At 36.6% G+C, this 19542-nt stretch overlaps 1 protein-coding gene across 1 annotated transcript; it reads right to left on the reverse strand.

Annotated features, from left to right (window-relative positions):
- Window positions 1-1528: 1528 nt before the first annotated feature.
- Window positions 1529-17257, reverse strand: LOC147858792 (putative serine/threonine protein phosphatase 2A regulatory subunit B''delta). Its single transcript, XM_087325376.1, has 12 exons — window positions 17003-17257; window positions 15047-15298; window positions 14868-14973; window positions 13622-13721; window positions 13385-13490; window positions 12994-13084; window positions 3607-3748; window positions 3259-3406; window positions 3013-3122; window positions 2665-2821; window positions 2404-2529; window positions 1529-2022 (listed from the first exon to the last, which is right to left on the reverse strand). Exons 1-12 carry the CDS (start codon window positions 17222-17224, stop codon window positions 1882-1884), a joined length of 1701 nt encoding a protein of 566 aa, XP_087181502.1. The 5' UTR covers window positions 17225-17257; the 3' UTR covers window positions 1529-1881.
- Window positions 17258-19542: the final 2285 nt, after the last annotated feature.

A 19542-nucleotide genomic window follows, 5' to 3' on the forward strand; every position in this document is an offset into this window, starting at 1 on the left:
CTTGCATCATATTAAGTTATGGAAGAAAAGCAATGAGGTGAGTTACGGAGAAGTATTGAAGTGGTTGTATGAAGACAAAAAAAAGGTTTAGTTGGATTGATATTGGTAGTGTATTTTTGTTTTACTATTTTGCACCATAAGATAAATGTACAGCAAAAGGACGATTAATTATATATGAATGTACACACATATATATAGCTTCAGAAGGGATAAGTTGCTTTATCACAAACTGGAAATTTGTGACTCCTACCAAGACGTCAAATCTGTTAGAGGTATTCAATTCCCTTTGTCAGAAAAGGGATAGCATTGTTTTCATTGAAAATGAAGTACTGTACAACTTTAGTTTTGAGTCCTAAAAAAATGTCTTGCTTGGTTCTTTTACACTCCAATCCAATATGGGCATCTGTTTTTTTGGCGCATGTGATGATGCAAGGCTATCTTCAATGTCAAGAACCAGTGTAAAGTTTGAAATGCAGAGATTCAAGTGTAGCTGACATATATACTCCCTTTTTCATAGTAAACCAGCTGCAGAGGTTAAAGTGCATCTGACAAATATTTTCCCTTTCAATTGTGAAGAATGTAATATCTATGATTTCCAAGAAGGGATATTTTACATTAAATGTTGGGCATTTATAACAATAATGAGATACGGCGCTTACCAACAAAATGGAGTAAATGCACTTCTAAATGATAAAACCAATGATACATCAAACAGTATTTTTGCAACAAAGGAAAACTCAGACATTTGGCTTTTCATTTGTCTGAGAGGGTACTATGTTGTGGCTTCTGATTTAACGTTTCAAAACCTTCATTTTACTCCCAATTTTTTACTTAGTTCCATTCACATTAACAAACTCATCCCTTGCTTCACTACCAAACAAACAAGTGAAATATGGGCTCCATTCACATTAACAAACTCATCCCTTGCTTCACTACCAAACAAACAAGTGAAACATGGGCAAAGTGTCAATAGTTCACTGCAATACATTGCATTGCGTCCTCTTATAATGGAACACATTATATATCAAGATATCACGCATTGCATTAAATAAACAAACCTTTAAGCACTCCATAGAGAAGAAAATCTAATAAATCAAAAGATTAGATACGATACCCATCCATTTAAAGAATAAAAGATTTTAAGTCCTAGTTTTGAAGGCTTTTCAAGCCACGCTTTCAAAGCAACATTAGATTGTCTTTGAGAGGAAAGACTTGATTAATATAAAACAGGGAGCACACCTAAAAGAAACTCCAAAACAGTATTGATAGTACTTGACACCATGAATGGAGCGACATGTGTAATTTGAATGTACATTCCATCCTGGGATGAATAATCAATCAAAAAACTGATGACTTAACTGCTTGCAGATTTCACGGGCTAGCTAATTGGTTATTTAAGTCACGTCGAAATGCCCAAAATCACTGTAATCCGTAAGCTATGCAACCCATAGCATAGATACTCGAATGCTTTTCTATGAAATCAGAATGGATCATTATAGCAAAGGGGTACAGTCAATTCACACCAAAATTTACTGTAAAATGAAATTCTATATTACAACAGACCAATCCAGTTGTGTCCATCAAAGTCAATCATCATCATCATCATTGAAAGAGGATATGAATTCCCATTTCAACTTTCAATAACAATAGTATAAAAGAAACCTCAGGAAGCTCTGTATGTGATTGTTGTTGTGATTGAGCAGAGCACGTAACTTTTATTGGTCTTCCAAGAGAGAAGATGACATGAACTAACCTTCTTTTGTGTAGTGTTTGAATTATGAAGTTCCAATATACAAGAGAGAAAGGAAAACTTGGATGGGATTAATCAACACTTGGGGAAAAAGCCTTTAGCGTCTAAAATGATAGTAATCTTAAAGAACCTCAGAATGGTGATTCGAGGGGTTCATCCCACACTTCTCCACTACCGTTTGATGCATCTTCCCCGTTCTCCTCCATTGATAGACGTATGTATTCGTGATGAGCAAACCTATCCCATTCAGTTAAGGTATGTTCCTCACGCTCCTGCAACATTTTATTTTTATACAGACAGTTTCAATTTCATCAATCATCATCGACAATATCTCAAGTCTTAAGTAGAAAGTAATTATATTAACACCAAAGGGAATAACGTGTAAAGAAGTGTTTTTACATGTAGAACACATTATGTTTGAGGAAAGATTATATTAATTGTGTAATCATGATTGTGAATGTTGTTTGATCTTGTAGGGTTATTAGGGTTCCCATTTTAAGAGTCTTTCAAGCCAAGTGTCCTATGAGAACCAACAGATTTAAAACCATGATTGTGTCATGTGATATTTGAGAAACAAACATCAGTAAGTTGAAATAGAAAACTTCAGGTAGAAAATCTAGTAAGCAGATGAGGATGGGCTACGTATGTTTTACCTGACGAATGAGAATTGGATCCCTCATCTCAAAAGCCACAAATTTGTTCAGATTGAAAAGGACATTGAAGAAATTCCCTGACAACTTACACCTCTTTAGGTCTCGCAATGTTAATATTCCCTCGTTCTGCAAAATATGCACACCCAATAAATGAAAAGAAAATTATGCAAAAGTTAAATACAAACGATATAAGCCCCCGGTTTGCTACAATTTTGAAAACAAATTTTTACACTACAAGCTATATGAGAATGAAAATCAAACCTCTGGGCCAACCATATCCATCATTTGACAAACAATATCCTCAAACAAGACTGGTTCATGTGCCATGCATTCCATTCGGTGGAGCTGTTCTTCATAGAAATATAACATTTCCTTTGGTGTAATTATACCATCAGAATCTAAATCGATGCATTTAAACCTGTACAGAAAAATCATTTCATATCATTGAAAAATAGTATTTATGTAGCTTAGCTATTGGCATATGAATTTATACAGAAACCCACCAGAATAACCATTTTTCCTTTTTGTCCTTGAAGTTTTCACTACGTAAACAAAATGCTATGATATTTCGATATAAAAGCGAAGAGGCAAATAGAGAAAACATTGTACCAATACTCAAGACTTGTTTCTGATGTCTTGTCTTCTTCTGATAATATGAACCAAACAAAGTCTTCATATCCCATCTTCCCTGATACCTTGCTTGTGAACTTTCTAGGAGCCTAAAAGAAAAAAGAAAAAACATAACATGCAACATGTCCTGTATTTCTAAATACTATATGTACTTCAAAGAAATGCATTTAATTCCGCATAGAGACACTGCCCTTATCATCTGATACCATACGCACAAAAACATACCTGAGAAAATATTCTATCCACAATTCTCCATGTCAGTGAATGGTTTCCATATCGCAAAAGGTCATCCTTGTCGATAAGGAAATCATGATCAGTATCAAGCTCCCAAAATTTGCAGTAGATTACATAGAAATGTTCGTAAGAGAAGTACCTATTGAAAAAAGAAAATTCTGAAACAGTCCTTATATGTTCACCTTTATTCCTCTTTTCTTTAAATATACGCATACATTATATACGCATGGATGATAACACACTCCCAGAGCCCACAAAAACATGCATGGGAAGCACACGTACATACACATAAATACATAAAACCTGTCATGTAACTGTCAAGCTAAGGTAGCAGCTTACTTGAGCACTCTGTTTATATCATCTTCAGCCTCAACTTGTTGAAAAGCATTGATTAGATTGCTACGCTTTAATTCCCTCAGCTGCATGCAACCATTTCCTGACCTGTTTACGTGGTAGAAAATTCTGTAGACAACAGTTTCAGCTGCATAACAAGAAAAAACGATAAGTTCATCTTTTTCCGAACAGATGGACTACCATATTGCCATGCCATACTTTTACCAACAAGGTTCAAATCTCACTAACTGCCTTTATTTATTAGATTGCAGTAGATACTGCACAATTTAGGGGTTGATTGCATGACCAAGTCTTTGTTAGACAATCTTATCACTCTTGAGCTGTATCCGCCTACTTTTTGTTGCTAAGAGGTATTATATTATGCCATAGGAAGGATACACAAATAGTTACACAGTCACAAAGTGCAGGTAGGATTCGAAAAGGATAATCAGGTAAACAAGAAACAAGCAAATGACACATAGTCAATGGGATGCCTACCCTCTCTGAGAGGAGAATTTGTCAACTATGTCATACAGAGTCAGATTCTGATGAGCACTACACATGCCCGCCCCTACACAGTATATAATGAGTTCCAAGGATGCATCCACTACCTCTCTAGCACATAAAAGACATGTACAAATGACAGATGTCAGACTTCTTTGGAAAGCTGTGCCAAGAGACATTGGATCATGTACAGCCAGCAATGTGTAGATAGATATTACCTCACCAAGCATTTCAATCAGTTCACTGCAGGTATCAAGAATATGTGGATCATCACATAGATGATGTTGCCTACATCAAAAGATGAAGAATATCATTACACAAGATCCAGCAAGATCCACCAAACAGTTCACTACAGATGACATTGATGTCATACGGCATCATTCTACGAAAATGTTCATGGACAGATCCACTCACAGACTCCTTCCAGGTTTGCTTATTTGTTACATTGTATTAACCCCATATTAATCATACTATGGTCCCTATATTATTGTTGTTTGATTGCAACCTAGCCATACAAGTTAGGTACAATGTAATTGTTTTTATATTAATGGCCATTCTATAAGATTCATGTGGATGTAACTTTTTCTCTTATGGCATGACATGGAGACATATCCTTAGAAGGCATTGGTGTGATCATTTAGCCCTGGACATGGACATGCACATGGATGTGTGTGGCAATCTTACATGGTGGACTCGAAATAGTATAGTGTACTTCAGTTAGGGTACTAGGTACTTATATACAGGATAGATGACCAAAGCATTTATTTGTGAATGTTGATTTTCGTCCATGGATTACTTTGACTTTTTGAAGATGTCCGTAGGTGAATATGTCTCAAAACCCCATATTGAGCACAACACAAAAGGACTCCCAATATGTGCCATAATCTCCAATACCTAAGAAATCCAAGCACAATCCTTAAATGCAGAAGGCAGTCTAACCTCCCCTTGAGCAAACACATTGATAAGGAGGTTTTGACACTCCACTCAAAGAATTCCACACAGATATGAAGCAGTGATTGAATCAGAGCCCAGTACTCAATATCAAGGTCAAAGAGATACAAGCCCTAAGCCAAGTAGGATTTAGGAGAACCTCTTCTACCACCGCCCACATCGTTACATTACATTGTTAGGTTGACCATACAGAGGGGCAAAAGTAGCACTTATATGGATGCATCATAGATTTTCTATAGAGCCTTTGGTATTTATACCCAGGGAATGTTTCCTACAAAGACTTCATTCATTGATTCCCACTGACATGATGTGGACATGCATGGACTCCATAACCAAGTGTTGAGACGAGTTAGGTGTCCAGGGGGGCTATCAGAGGTAATCACAAGCACCATTTCAGTGAAGCAAGAATTCCCACTCTTCCCTATCTCCTTTGGGCTATATGTCAATAAGGTAGCAGACAATGTCACATATGAACGGAGTAAGAGAATTGACATATTAAGTACACCTGTCCACACTTGTCTTTACAATGATGACATAATCTTGATCTCTGAATCTTATGCAGGTCTACAACAACGCCTTTGATGTTTTTTGCCACGAAAAATGGCTGATCATAGTAAACCTAGGAAAGACTTAAGGCCATGATCTTCCACAAGATCTCTTCACCCTATCAGGTATGCAAATCTGGCTGATCATAGTAAACCTAGGAAAGACTTAAGGCCATGATCTTCCACAAGCTCTCTTCACCCTATCAGGTATGCAAATCGAAGTAGTTGATGCTGGAAGGTGATAGGCCCAGAACTGATCTCTCCCTTCTGTAATCTCTCTCTGCACATTTTCTCTCTGTAGATTTACTTTACTCCAACATTTATTACAGTTGACTTTTAGATCTTACAATACCTATAACAGCATTTAAAGCATTGCTCCATTCTCTACATTCCTCCACTACTTTTAACTCATTATGTACCAAGGAATATTCATCTCCTTAGATAAATGCCTGGATTACAAAAACCCACTCTCATTTTTGTATTTAAAGACTTTGAGCCTCACGAAGAAATATAGTTCTTGTTTTAGGTTATTGTTAAGCTGCTGCTAGCCTTTTTGGCATCTTACAACTGTTCATAACAGTTTTCTCCCAGTTCACTCCTACATATGGGTACATTTCTATGACCAAAATCATATAGATGACTTGATCTCTGAATCTCGCACAAGGTCACGATCTTCCACACTCTATCAGACAGGCAATTGAAGAAGTGGACTCCTATGTATATTTAGAAATTACATTTACAAGCATGAATGGACCCAAGTCACAAAGCATCAATTCACTCAAGGATTTGCAGCTTTTGCGTTGCTAGAAATGCCATGTCATCAGGTACACTTCAAGAACACAATACAAAATGTATGGTTATTCAACACCATGATTATCCTTGTCCTAATGTATAGTGCAACTACATGTGGGCTCCACACCTCCCCATATATATGTAGATACAAAATAGAGCGTTTTCTAGTCATAATGTTTTCATAGATGATGCATAGCACAGGGCATTTACCCACATGAGATCATCCATGCTGGACTGGCAGCATCCCCAATGATGGTATAGAAGCATTATTCCTGAAAATGAACCTCATCAACTAGATTTGAGCCATGCCACCTCGAAAGATTACACCAAAAGGCATTTAAAAAATCAAAGCCACTAGTAACAGCAGCACATGTAGAAAGATCACAGTACTAATGGGTGATGAAGATGGAGATGGCAGAAACCGCAATAATCACAAGGCATTGTTCTGATCAATGACTGGTATCCAATGGCTTTGGTAGCTCCCTAAATGAAGGTATGTAAGGTTCAGACTTCTGTACTCAAAACAACTTGCTAAACAGAGAGATATTTGTTGTTGGTATGCTGAGACACAACAACAGTTCAACTCGCATGGCATAAGCATAACTGCACTACCCCTGTTCCAATATAGCTTCGATTGTCCCCATCTAAACATGACCAAGGTGGAAAAGAATGGAGTGATCCGAATTGACATTATCAAATTGGATGACAGAAATATTTGGAGAGACCATTTTTCTCAATGATTGCCTACATGATAAGGAGCAAAGCATTGGTGTCCTAGGATCATAGTTGTAAACTACTTGCCATATAATACTCCTGTAAAGTATTTTGAAAGTATTCTACCTTTCCTTTAAATACTTAGAATCACTGTTCCAAAGATAAAAAACGTAGAATATGCAGAGAATACATTGAATACTTTAAATGCTCTCTTGCAGGGGGACTTATTTCGTGGTGTTCACACCTGCAACAAATTGTTGCACTCTCTACTACAAAAGCTAAGTATATATCAGCTACAAAGTTTTTAAGGAGGCCATATGGTTAGCTCTCTTGTATATTGAGCTTGGCCCTCCCAAAGCAAAATCCAGTCCTACATTCTGATAATCAAAGTGCCATATGTTTAGCAAAGAACCCTGTTTATCATGCAAGGACTAAACATATTGATATTCAACATCATTTAATTAGAGAGGTGATAGAGAATGGTGTAATCCAACTAGTAAAGATTGATACCACCAAGAATCTGGCAAATTTTCTAACAAAGTGTTTATCAAAGACACTTCACCAACACTGCCTTGAGCAAGTGGGAGTTATCTAGTAGAGTAACCTGGTTGCTTTAAGTGGGAGGTTGTTGGGATTAAAGTCTCTTAGACTGCTCCTATTAAACTAGAAAAACATTTTCATATAATTTAATAGGACCAACATAAGGGACTTTCATCACAACACAGAATACATTAAATACATTGAAATATTTTAAATACATCCTATATTCATATTAAATCTACCCATTGTTTTTAGGCCAAATTTTTATTTATTTTTAGGAAACATAAAAAATACTTATTAAATATGTACAATACATGTAATACTTACAATACTTTAAATGCATGGAACATTTTGAAATGGCCATTTAAAATGTAGAATATGTGTTATATATATATATATATTACCATAGTCATAGTCATCATAAAAAAGTCATAGGGGAACTTGAACCCATGACCCTTATTATATATATATCTAAGCTTTAACCAATAATTATCATTTTATATATATTATTTATAATATAGATAACTTGGCTATATACTTAACATTACGAGGTATCTCCAACCCACAAGGCTAATGCATGATAACCTAATAGTATGCTTGCATGAATGCCTAGATTGCATGGATGCAAGGTGGCAAGCATGAATGGGTTCAAACATGCTTTGTAAGCACGTGCTTTAATATTTATGACTACATCATAAAACCTATATGGCGCCGCATTAGAAGTAATATTCCGCAAGCAAGAATGGCATGTGAGTATGTACGTATGATGAATACAAAGATATATATGGGTTGAAGTAGCACATTGTGATGATAAACATTATTTGGCAAGTTGTTAAATTCCTCATAGAGAGTTCAAAAACTATAATTTGTATGAGCTAGATCGTGATGATCCTTTTTCCAATATGTGTGATGACATTCTTACATATGAAAAGATTGGAAAAGTGCTGGTTGTGGGACATTTTAATACTAGAGTTGTAACTTATCAAAATGTGAAAGTTCATAATACTATATCATGGTAGGCTTCTCATACACATATGCTTAATTGCAAAAACTTGAAGATTCTCAATGGTAGCCATGTATTTCTAATGAAAAATGTTTTGACATGTCTCCTAACCTCAAGAGGAGGAAGTGTAATTGACTATGTAATGGTGAAAGAATGTGATGCATCCATGGTGAATACATTCAGAATTGGCCCATTGTCATTAGACTCAAAACCACAAGCCTTATACTTGCACATTTCAACCAAAGTCTCATGCAATGATCAATGCATTACAGTACAAAAGAGGCACGTAATGAAACTTGCAATCAAAAAGCTAATCTATCTGCAGATGAGGTTCAAAATTATGTCAAGAAACTCTCCCTTAGTGGAGATGTGGAAACAATTTGGGAGCAAATGAAGGATGTCATTCTCAAGGTAGGGTATCAATGTTTCAGTGCACATATAGGTGGAATGCTCAAGCTTGCAAAAGTTAAAAATGCAAAAGTTCATATTATATCAATATTGAAAGAATGGTGGGGAGAAAGAAGAGGCGATATTATCAAATGCAAGAAAGGAAGAAAACACAAATGTTTAAAATCCAGCCAAAGTTAGCAAAGTTAGCATGGAAACAACTCAAGGGCAAAAACGAAGGTATGATGGGTCAATTTATTGATAGAGATAGAACAATATGTACATAAACTTTATATGCACTACAAGGTAATGCCTATGACATTTTGAGTATGGGAACACCATATAATGTATGTCTGCCTAATGAAGATGTCATTAGTCGGGCACAAAAGATGTCCATTAGCAAAGTGGTGGGTACAACTTTAATGATAAGTGAGCTCTTGATACAAACAAGACCACAAACTCAGAAATGGACAGTAACTATCATGGATCGTGCTATGAAGCAATGTTTTCCAAACGATGGGCTGAAGGATTAGATTAAACCAATCCAGAAAGGAAGATTAGCTCATGGATTGACCAATCAGGTTCTAGAACAAAATATTCCACTATCAATCATTTGGTTACACTTACGAGTAATTATGGAAGAAAGTCAACTTCAAGAGAAAACACTATATTGTTGTTTTGTGAACTTCAAGAAAGCCTTTTTACACTATATCAAAAAGTGAGTTCAAGAGAAAAAATGATTATACCTAAGAGTAATTATTGAAGAAAGTCAACTTCAAGAGAAAACATTGCATTGTTGTTTTGGAAAAGAATGATAAAGATCAGAATGTCATTAGAGTATCGCGAGTGTATGAGAAATTTAGATGCTCATGGAAATGGATAGCGGTTTCTTGAAGCACTTATTGAGCAACATGGGATAAAAGCAAGGGTGTCCACTCTCTCCCACAATCATTGGTCTATGCATCAATAAACTTGAAGAAATAGTAAACAAGGGTACAAAAAGGAGAAGAACTAGATAGCTCAAAACTCATGCAAGGGCTTTTTTTATACTCTTGTATGCCAATGATGTTTATTCTCATATACTTTGGATAATATGCAACACTTACTTGATGTATCGGAAGCATTCTATCAAATCCATGCACTAATTGTTAACGAGTACAAAACAAAAATGATGGCAGTAAAGGTGATTCAACCAAGACACTACAACCATGATCGTCTCAATGAATGAATAGGCTCATGCCATAAGTGGCATGAGGTTGAACAAGCCTTAGGAATGAGAGTGTAAGAGCAACAGTCATCTAGAAAATCATAAAGTAAATACTAAAAGCTTTAGTGAGCAATGGGATTTCAAATTTTTTCAAATGCACCATTGGTGTTAACCAAGGATGCCCACTCTAAACAACTCTATTTGGTCAATGCATTGAAGAATTCGAACAAATGGTTGTCAAATTTTTAAATGAAGAAGTATTCAACAAGTTGCTGCTCGGATTGTAGTCACCATGTCTTTGTTGTATGCAGATGATGTGCTTTTAGCAAAAGTTTTAGATGACATAAAAGTTTTATGAGTACATTGGAAGACTTTAGCGTGCCTACTAAGTTGAGTGTCAATAGCTCTGAAATGAAGATTATGCTTGTGAAGAGCCAAAATAAAGATAAACGGTGTATTATGCGCCACTTGAAACCATGGAAAGATTTAAATACCTCGGTCGTAAAGCTCCCTCAAATAATAGATGGAAAGAACATGCTAACCCATGCAAGCAGGAAAGAGATCTTATTATGCATTTGAGAACATGTGCAATTAGTGGAGAAAGTAAATCCTCAAGAAATACTTCTCTATATGGTGGATGCATGGAGCAGTATCAATCCTAGGTTCACTTGGAAAGAGTATGAAAATGTCAAAAAGCACTTTTTTATCTCAAGAAACATACTCCATGCACACTCCTATTTCTCAAGACAAGATCATTTCCCATTGAAACCATGGCCGTGAAAATGGTTGTTCAGTACATGGTTCAGCTTCAAAAAAGTTCCTCACAACTCAAGAAACAAACTTTGTAAAGACTCCTATTGCTCGAGACAAGACCACTTCCCATTGAAACCATGGCCGTGGAAATGGTTATTCAGGCTTAGGCAGTTGAGAGATACCTTCCCAACTACTGGCTAGGATAGGATCCTATAACTAAAGGCGGGCGCATGAACCCTCTTTCAACCTTCTCAGGAATCATAAGAATATGCTTACTGCATCAGGACCACCTAAAGGTGAATCAAACCCTGAATACACAGGTCTCTTCATGAATAGTTGTGCAATGGATTTGAGAGACTTCTTAGGATCATAAAGAAGCCCGCAAAAAGATCCAAAAGACACATAAATGCAAAGTTTTGTGTTCCGTAAGATATGAGAAAATGGTTTGAAAGATGGGATGCAACACACTTGCTTCATGATGCATCAATATATTCCTCTATGAAAGAGGCAAGCCTTTTTGCAACACCAATGTATCATGATATGGGGAAAATGTAGAGGCTCACACTTCACACATTATACTACCTACGTTGCTAGTCCACACTTGCCTTGATGGGAGACTTTGGGGCATAGGTGCAGAGACAATTGGACCACGCACATTTTTCCCGAAACAAGGCTAGGAGTCTTAAGTATTACCCTTTGATACATTGTTTTGCCTTTGATCACATTCAACTATGTTTGCCACACCTTTTTAACCCAGCCCAATCCTTGCATGAAGTTCTATCACAGTCACAATATGCACTCTCAATTTGTGACATTCATAAGTGAAGTTCTTGAGCATAAAGAATCACTACTCATTTTCACATGTATTACGTGAAACCATTATAGTTTAGATCTCATAGGTCATATTTGACCTCTGAAGACGATGATAAAAACCATCTATCTATCTATCCTCCATTGATTTGCAACACCTCCCTCCCTCCGTTTTCATTGTACATTTGCAAAGTAGTTACTTTCATTGTACACGTGCAAAGTAGTTAAGAATCTATTACTAATCAATAGACCAATAAAAGTAAAACAATGGTGAATAGATTGGATAGAAGAACCCAATCCTCCCGACCACCCATAGCTATAATCAAGCCATATCCAACCTACCACCGACATCCCATAACGACGGATATTAGGATAACTAGTATGGTAACACAATCGTTGCGATGAAAGCCTTGCCCACACTACTGGTGTCTCAAGACTTCAGCCTTCTGACTTAATGTGTTTTATGAGGTTAGCTCAGCCTCATATTTATACTTCTTCCTATTGGTTGTCAAGATCATGATAGTGCATATGCACCAATCATTCCTTCTATCCAATCACATTAGACCCTTTCTAACATTAGTCACCTACCCTCACCTACTACATTCTGCACAAGTGGCTCATTTTAATGATAATATTTAGTCTCCCTCTTTCCTTTGTTTCACATTGTTGCACAACGTGCAAGTGTGTTTCCTAATCATTTAATTCAGGAGTAACTATATGGATGTAATTCATGGAATTGGCAAGATTTTTAGTAGCAAATCTATGACTAAATCATCATAATGATGGCAAAGAATATACATGTACTAGGAAGAATATAAACGAGTAACCCAAGAGAGCTGGAAATAGGACCTGTTATCACTCCTCAATATTCATAGATTGACACTTGAACTCACAGTTTGAAATTTTATCAACTCTTCTATAAACTCAAGCATCGAATTTTTTCAAGCATATATGAGGCAGTGAAAACCAGCTCTCTAAACCAAATGTAGGGATGCTAGAGCCTTCACACGAAATATTTCCAATGTAAAAACATAGATATTAAGTCTGTAGAGTCTTAATAAGAACAATTCACAGCAGAGGCTTGATAATAATGGATTTTTTCTTGTTTAACAATCAGTATCATATTTCATTCTCATGCATATCCCATTTCATGTTCTAATAAACAAGTCCCAGAATATACAGATTACCATATCTTTCTTGGAATTCTGGAGTGTCTTGTAGAAATTCCAAGCCACGGTGTGTTGCAAGCAGCTCCCTTAAAATTGGCCGAAAATCATCCTAGAAAACCATCATTTATTTTTGGCATATATACTCGAAATTAAAAATTAGAATACAGAAACTACACCTCACAATATAAGGTTCTCCCAAGAGAAAGCATGAAGTTAGATGCACATTCTAGTCTAGAAAATACCATCTTTGAATGAGAATCCCAATACATGCTAATGCATTTGTAGCAAAACAGCCAAATGAAGAAAGAAAGAAAAGATTGCATCAAGGTCAGTGACTCTTGCATCCCATTTCAAGCACTGCTCTCCTCTATGTTTCTATGTGCTAAAGAAACAAGAATAGCAGATTCACCTGTGTCAGATATGGCTTTTCTGGTTGTTTCAAGATAGAAAACACTCTAGTTGGTAAATCTGCAGAGATCAAATTATTCCGCATCCAATAATCAACGAATGCATTTCTGAAACAGGCATAAGTCATTCAGAAATTGATTCATTCATATAATGAGTACCTAAGATAAGAAAGCTGCCATGATCTTGAGGTAAATGTGCCTACAATGCATAACATGTAAAGAATGTAATAAGGAAATACCTTGAGACCACTCCTGAATTGTTCACATCAATTTTCTTGAATAATAAGGTTGAAAAGAAGGACGGTATCCTGCAAACATCTTTTGTGATTGGTACAAAAGCTGTAAAATGACAAAAGGCAGTTAATAGAGCTTAACAAATACAGTTACTTACCTTGACAAATAACCACATTTTATGCACATGCAAAATCCTAAAATGCGCAACTGTTGCTTGCATAAAAGATACCATTATGCATTGTGCTTTTGCACACCTTATAATCAATTGCATCCCTGGATTGCACCATCAAATAAAAGTCAAATTAAAATCTCTTAGACTACATTGGAAGGAATGAGGGGAGTCTCCAGTGTATGATGTGCCATCAAACGAGGGTGTAAGGTAGAGAATGATGAAATCTTGAACATGATAAAACGTCAATCTTTCTATAGATGATTCACATAACATTAATTGTCCTCCATGTCTTCCTCTCACATAGACCCTGATTTGATAGAATGACCTGACATCTTTCAGTAGATGGTTGTAATTTAACCTTAATTTCTTATATGCATGACCAACTAACATTACCCAACCATGAATATCAACTTAGACAGCGGAGAAAAGAACCGGACAAAATGAGAAACCATCATGCAATTCAACGTGCCAAGGTACACATGAAATGTTCAACACAATGAAATGCCAATATTTCCATAAATAGTCGTAGCATAACTTCAATTCTCTTCCATATCTTCCTCCAATGTAATTACACCAGATGAGATGCCAGTCTTTCAGTAAATGGTTGTGGGATAAACTTAATTCTCTTCCATATCTTCCTCTTACGTAACCCCAATATAATTTCCTATACAAAACTACATTACCATTTTCGAGATCATCCACATTTCTCAATTATTGATAATATGCCAAAATATTGAATACTTTCTAATCTTCAAGGTAAGCCATTCAATCTCATGGAAGAAAATGGGCAGATGATATTTGACAAGAAGGCAGACTATCTGAAGGTAATGTAATTCTCAAACAGATAAAAAATAATGCACCCTCATCTTTTCATTCTAAACTCTGAAATATGTATTCGAAAAAAAGAAAAATTATAAACATGCCTGGATAAAAATAAAACAATGAAAAACGAGCCACAAACAAAAAGATCGCGACTTTTCTGGTGTACATGCTCTATTACAATTATGTAGATATATAGTATGCATCTGCCCTACATAAAACCTATGAATAAATGCACTATCAATGGGACGACAAAATACCATGAATGGGTAAGCCATCCGGATTACTAGAAAAAATTTGATCAATTTTATACAGGCACTGTTCAGCAATGTCCTTCGCAGGAGGCGGACCCTTCGGAAAGTAAAACTGCAGAAACCATTGGAGCAACATGTTACAAATATCCAAAAACTGCAAATAGTATAATTTCAGTGAGTGTGACCTGTGGTATAATTTCTCTGACAGGTTCGCTGGATTTCTTTAAAGGAGATCCCAAGGCAAATGGACCAATTCCACCTCTGCGCAAGGATGATTTTGGAGATAAAGGTGCACCAGATGCACTTCTAGGTGATAGAGGAGGTGTGCTTCCAGATGAGAACATTGAGGGTAATATAGAACCTGACAACGTTGCATTTCCCATACTAGGTACAGACAATGCCACCCCAGCCTTGGCATCCTCAAGCAATGATAAAACCTGCATGCACAATTGCATTAAATGAATCGATTTTTCCTATCTGTATGCATGGAATATTATCATTCCATAGCACTTGAAATATTCAGAAGCATACAAGAACCAAAAAATATATCCATGAAAACCTAGTGAATGCATGGAACAGCCCCCTGGATGAATTTTGAGGAAGCTTGAGATCATGCTAGAGTTTCCTCAACAAATAGAACAAAGCGGCATTAAAGCACAAAAAGTGAGCTTTCAAAGAAAAATGTGGACAATTGCCAAAGGTGACAAATTTATCCTCAATCAGGAATTTCTTTTATAACCACGTTGAAATTTACTCTTCTGGTCATATTTATTTGAATGAATCATTCATACTTGACATTAACGTCAATAACAGTTTTTTCATGAGTCTGGTTACGAACTAAATTATCCATAAATACCATTATTGGGTATAGATTGTCTTGATACCAGATATTGACTCTAGCTCTGTTGTTGATGCATGTTTGGCAGCAAAGGCACAAGGTTATCCATAAGAACAAATTATCTGGTTCCCAATAATATATAGATCTGGAATTTCCAAGGTATCTTTCTCGACTTTATCTTAAATACAAGTCAATTATTATATAGCATCCATAATATCCATGCTGAATATGTATATCTACATCCTTTAATATATTGTCCTCCATAAAAAATCTTGTCGTGAAACTCTAAATTGACGGAGTTCATCTACCATGTTGAAGACATAGAGAAATCAAGATATTGATGTCCAAGATAAAAAAACATCAATACCGTGATAGGTAATTTCGAAATCAGTATAATTCTTCTGGCTAATCCAGCCAGAAGAGTTTATTTCACCTAAACACACTCATAAAAATAGAAAAACTCAAAAGCGTGGAACAGAACAATATTCACTAATGAATTGCATGACCCACGACCATAGATTTAGCTAAATTGCCTCTCTTGTTTGTATTACACCCATTGGAAATCTTCCTTTATCATTGTTCCATTGTCCACAGAGCATGGTGCTCATGGAAAATGGGATAATGAGCGAGAAATTATGAGAAAAAGGAGGAAGGAGGTAGTATCACTATAATGAAATTCTAGATAGCCTTTTCTATCTTCCAAAAGCCCATCTTTCCAGTATACCAAAAACTCATCTTTTGTCTGTTTCCCATATTGGGGCATTACCTTAACTGATTGCCATATTTGCAAAAAGTCCCATCTATTTACTACGTGGCCATGATTTGTATAGTGTCCAATGCATGAAAGTTTGGTTGATACCACATAACCTCACCAATTAAGCTCCACCCATTCCATCAAAAACCACCCATACTTCCCTTTCTCTCTTTGTATGCTCATTGGGTACAATTTTGTATGATATTTCTGTCGCGCGGTTCTATTTTATCTCTGATGATTATAACAAAGTCAATCTATCTATGCAAGGCCTGAGAATTGGTTGGCACTTCATCCAAACACAAATGAAGCCAAGGTTAACTAGACCTACTATTGTAGCTCTAGGTATCTACACTAACATTTTTCTGTTTTGAAGATGGGCTCACTTCCGAACTGGTGCAGATCCCTTCAAAATCATGAGGTGTGGGGGCATGCAACATCCCATCTCAACCCTCGTCTCTCATCTTTCATCTTTCTCGCTCCTCCTCTCCGCTCACTCATCTAGTGTCTCTCATCTCTCTCGTTTTTAATTGCGGTTCAATTGCCTCTTACCAGGCGTTGGGTCTCTGGGAGGGAGAGCCAGTGTGTGAAGAGCTCTTCGAGAGGGAGCTTCACGACGGGGTTAGGTTTACTTGAAGAAGTGGAGTTGATGCCGAAGGTGTTAATGTTGTTGGCGGTGTTGATGCTGATGTTGTTGTTATTACTGGGGTGCTCCAGAAGCTGCAGAAGGTCTGGATCCAGGGAGCCAACCTCGAGCGCCATGTGAGAATCCATACTGCTAGGCTCTGTCTCTGTCTCTCTAAATGCTCTATGCTATGCTTTTTTTTTTCTGACGCTCCCTCTGTGCTATCTTATGCTCTGCTATGATCTGTTGTGCTCTGCTGTGTTATGTCATCTTCTGGCTCTGCGATGATCTGTTCTTCTCTTTGATGTTATGCCATGTTCTGCTCTGCTCTCCTCTGTTCTGTTCTGTTCTGCTCTCCTCTGTTCTGTTCTGCTCTCCCCTGTTCTGTTCTGTTCTGTTCTGCTCTGTTCTGCTCTGCTCTGTTCTCCTCTGAGTTTTCCTTTGGATCAGGTTGAACTGAAAATGGGACATTCAAAAATTTCCAGAAAGGGAAGAGCACTTACCCTATATTATTATTATTAATCATTATTATTACTACTTAATTAAACTTTTCTATTAATACTTAATTAACCTTTTCCTTTACTTAACCTTTTCTTAGAAAAGCACTTAATCCCAAACAAATAAAATATGTAAGACTAACAATGCCTTATTAGCCTATCTCTCTCTCTCTCTCTCTCTCTCTCTCTCTCTCTCTCTCTCTCTCTCTCTCTCTCTCTCTCTCTCTCTCTCTTTGTTTTTGGGATCGCTAAAGATTATGATCACACGGATCAGAGCACCGATATACCACTTTCAGTTGCTTGTGCAAGAAAAGCTCGATCTGTCTCATCGGGTTGTTCGCTCTCACACACACACACTCTCTATAAATTTAATCATGCTTTTTACCCCATATGCAATGACTCTTCCTTTCCATCCTTGTATGTATTGGAAACCTCAGCCTGGCTAAATCATTTCTTCTCTCTCTCTCTCTCTCTCTCTCTCTCTCTCTCTCTCTCTCTCTCTCTCTCGTAAGTTGACATGTATGACTTACTGCATGTTTGATGCGCCCAACCATGCATGCATCACAGGCACACGTACACGCACCATGACTTGTATAATTATTACTTACCTTTACACAATCGAGACAAAAACGAGAGAGTGAATCGAAGTCGAAAGGTTTGGGATTTTGAAAGATATGATGCCCTTGCTCGGACATCCTTATTATTTCCCTTTTCATGCATAGAGTAAGAGGAGAATATAAGGAAGAAATACAAGAGTACATTGAGTGGATTCCCTTTACAAATGCTTCCAACCTTTGAGCTGCGAAATGCATATATGATGCTTTTGTGGATAGGTCATCATTTTCCCCGAGAGAGTCTAGTGGTGCACTACTTTGGCTACGTGAGTTTACCTAAAAAAGATAAATTGCATCCACATTGTGAACTTGTTTTTATTTCCAACCTCTATGAAAGGTGTCTCAAAGAGTTATGACGTGTACTCATTTTATCCAACTCCTGAAGCCTTATTCAACCTTTCCCAAATATTGATGCTTGATGGCTCAAATTTCTTTGGGACGAGTTTACATTTGCATGCAATCAATATGGTCATGGATTTTGAATGTCCATCGGATGGTTCTAAACAATGCATAGTTTTCCTCTATAATTGTTCGTGATCTATAATTAACCTTTTGGGCTCGCTATCAAATAACATAACTTCTTGTTTTTTTTATTCTCTCGCAAGATCAATTGCATGAGCAAGATTGATATATATTGCACTTAAATTTCATTGTTCTTGCACCGACAAGTATATTGATTATGGCTCCACATGTTGCAATTTAATGTATTAGCTTTAAGGTCTCACCGTATATCAACAAATGGTTGAAACATATAGAAATTGGAATAAAGGTTAGATTGTGTATTATCCTTGTGCTAATAATGTTAAGTTTCTTTGCATGCATAGGTATGCACCTATAGATTAATTGTCAAGAATTAGATGTACTAATTATCGTATCTTCACTCAATCTCCAACAAGGCCCACCTTATATACATGACCCAAATACTACATTAAACTTATTTTCATTGTCATGTACTGGTGTATGTACTCGTACAAGGAACTTTTTCGACACTAAAGAGAATATAGTATTAGATAGTCGATGTGGATAGTTTGGTTTAGTGCCTAGCATTAAATCTTCGTAGTTTCATGGAAAATACGTGTGTACGAAGGGACATGTATATTCTCATGCATTTGTTATACTCCTCATAAGGGGAGTGTCAATCCTCAACACCCAACATGCCTCAACAATGTCTGAACCCTGATAGGCCTTGTTTCGTTGTGGTTCATCGTGCATGATGTTGACTATTTGGATAACAAGGCACGTTAATTCGTAATTTACCCAACAATTCCTTAAATTGGGAAATTATTTTGACCCCACGAACTTATCTTGGGAGATACTTTTCGAGTGTGGTAGATCCAAGTAGATGTTCACTCATGT

The sequence above is a fragment of the Azolla caroliniana genome, unplaced genomic scaffold (assembly GCF_043228905.1).
Source record: "Azolla caroliniana isolate FFs.n. ecotype wild unplaced genomic scaffold, voAzoCaro1.0.p SCAF_10, whole genome shotgun sequence".
In the NCBI taxonomy this organism is placed as follows: domain Eukaryota; kingdom Viridiplantae; phylum Streptophyta; class Polypodiopsida; order Salviniales; family Salviniaceae; genus Azolla; species Azolla caroliniana.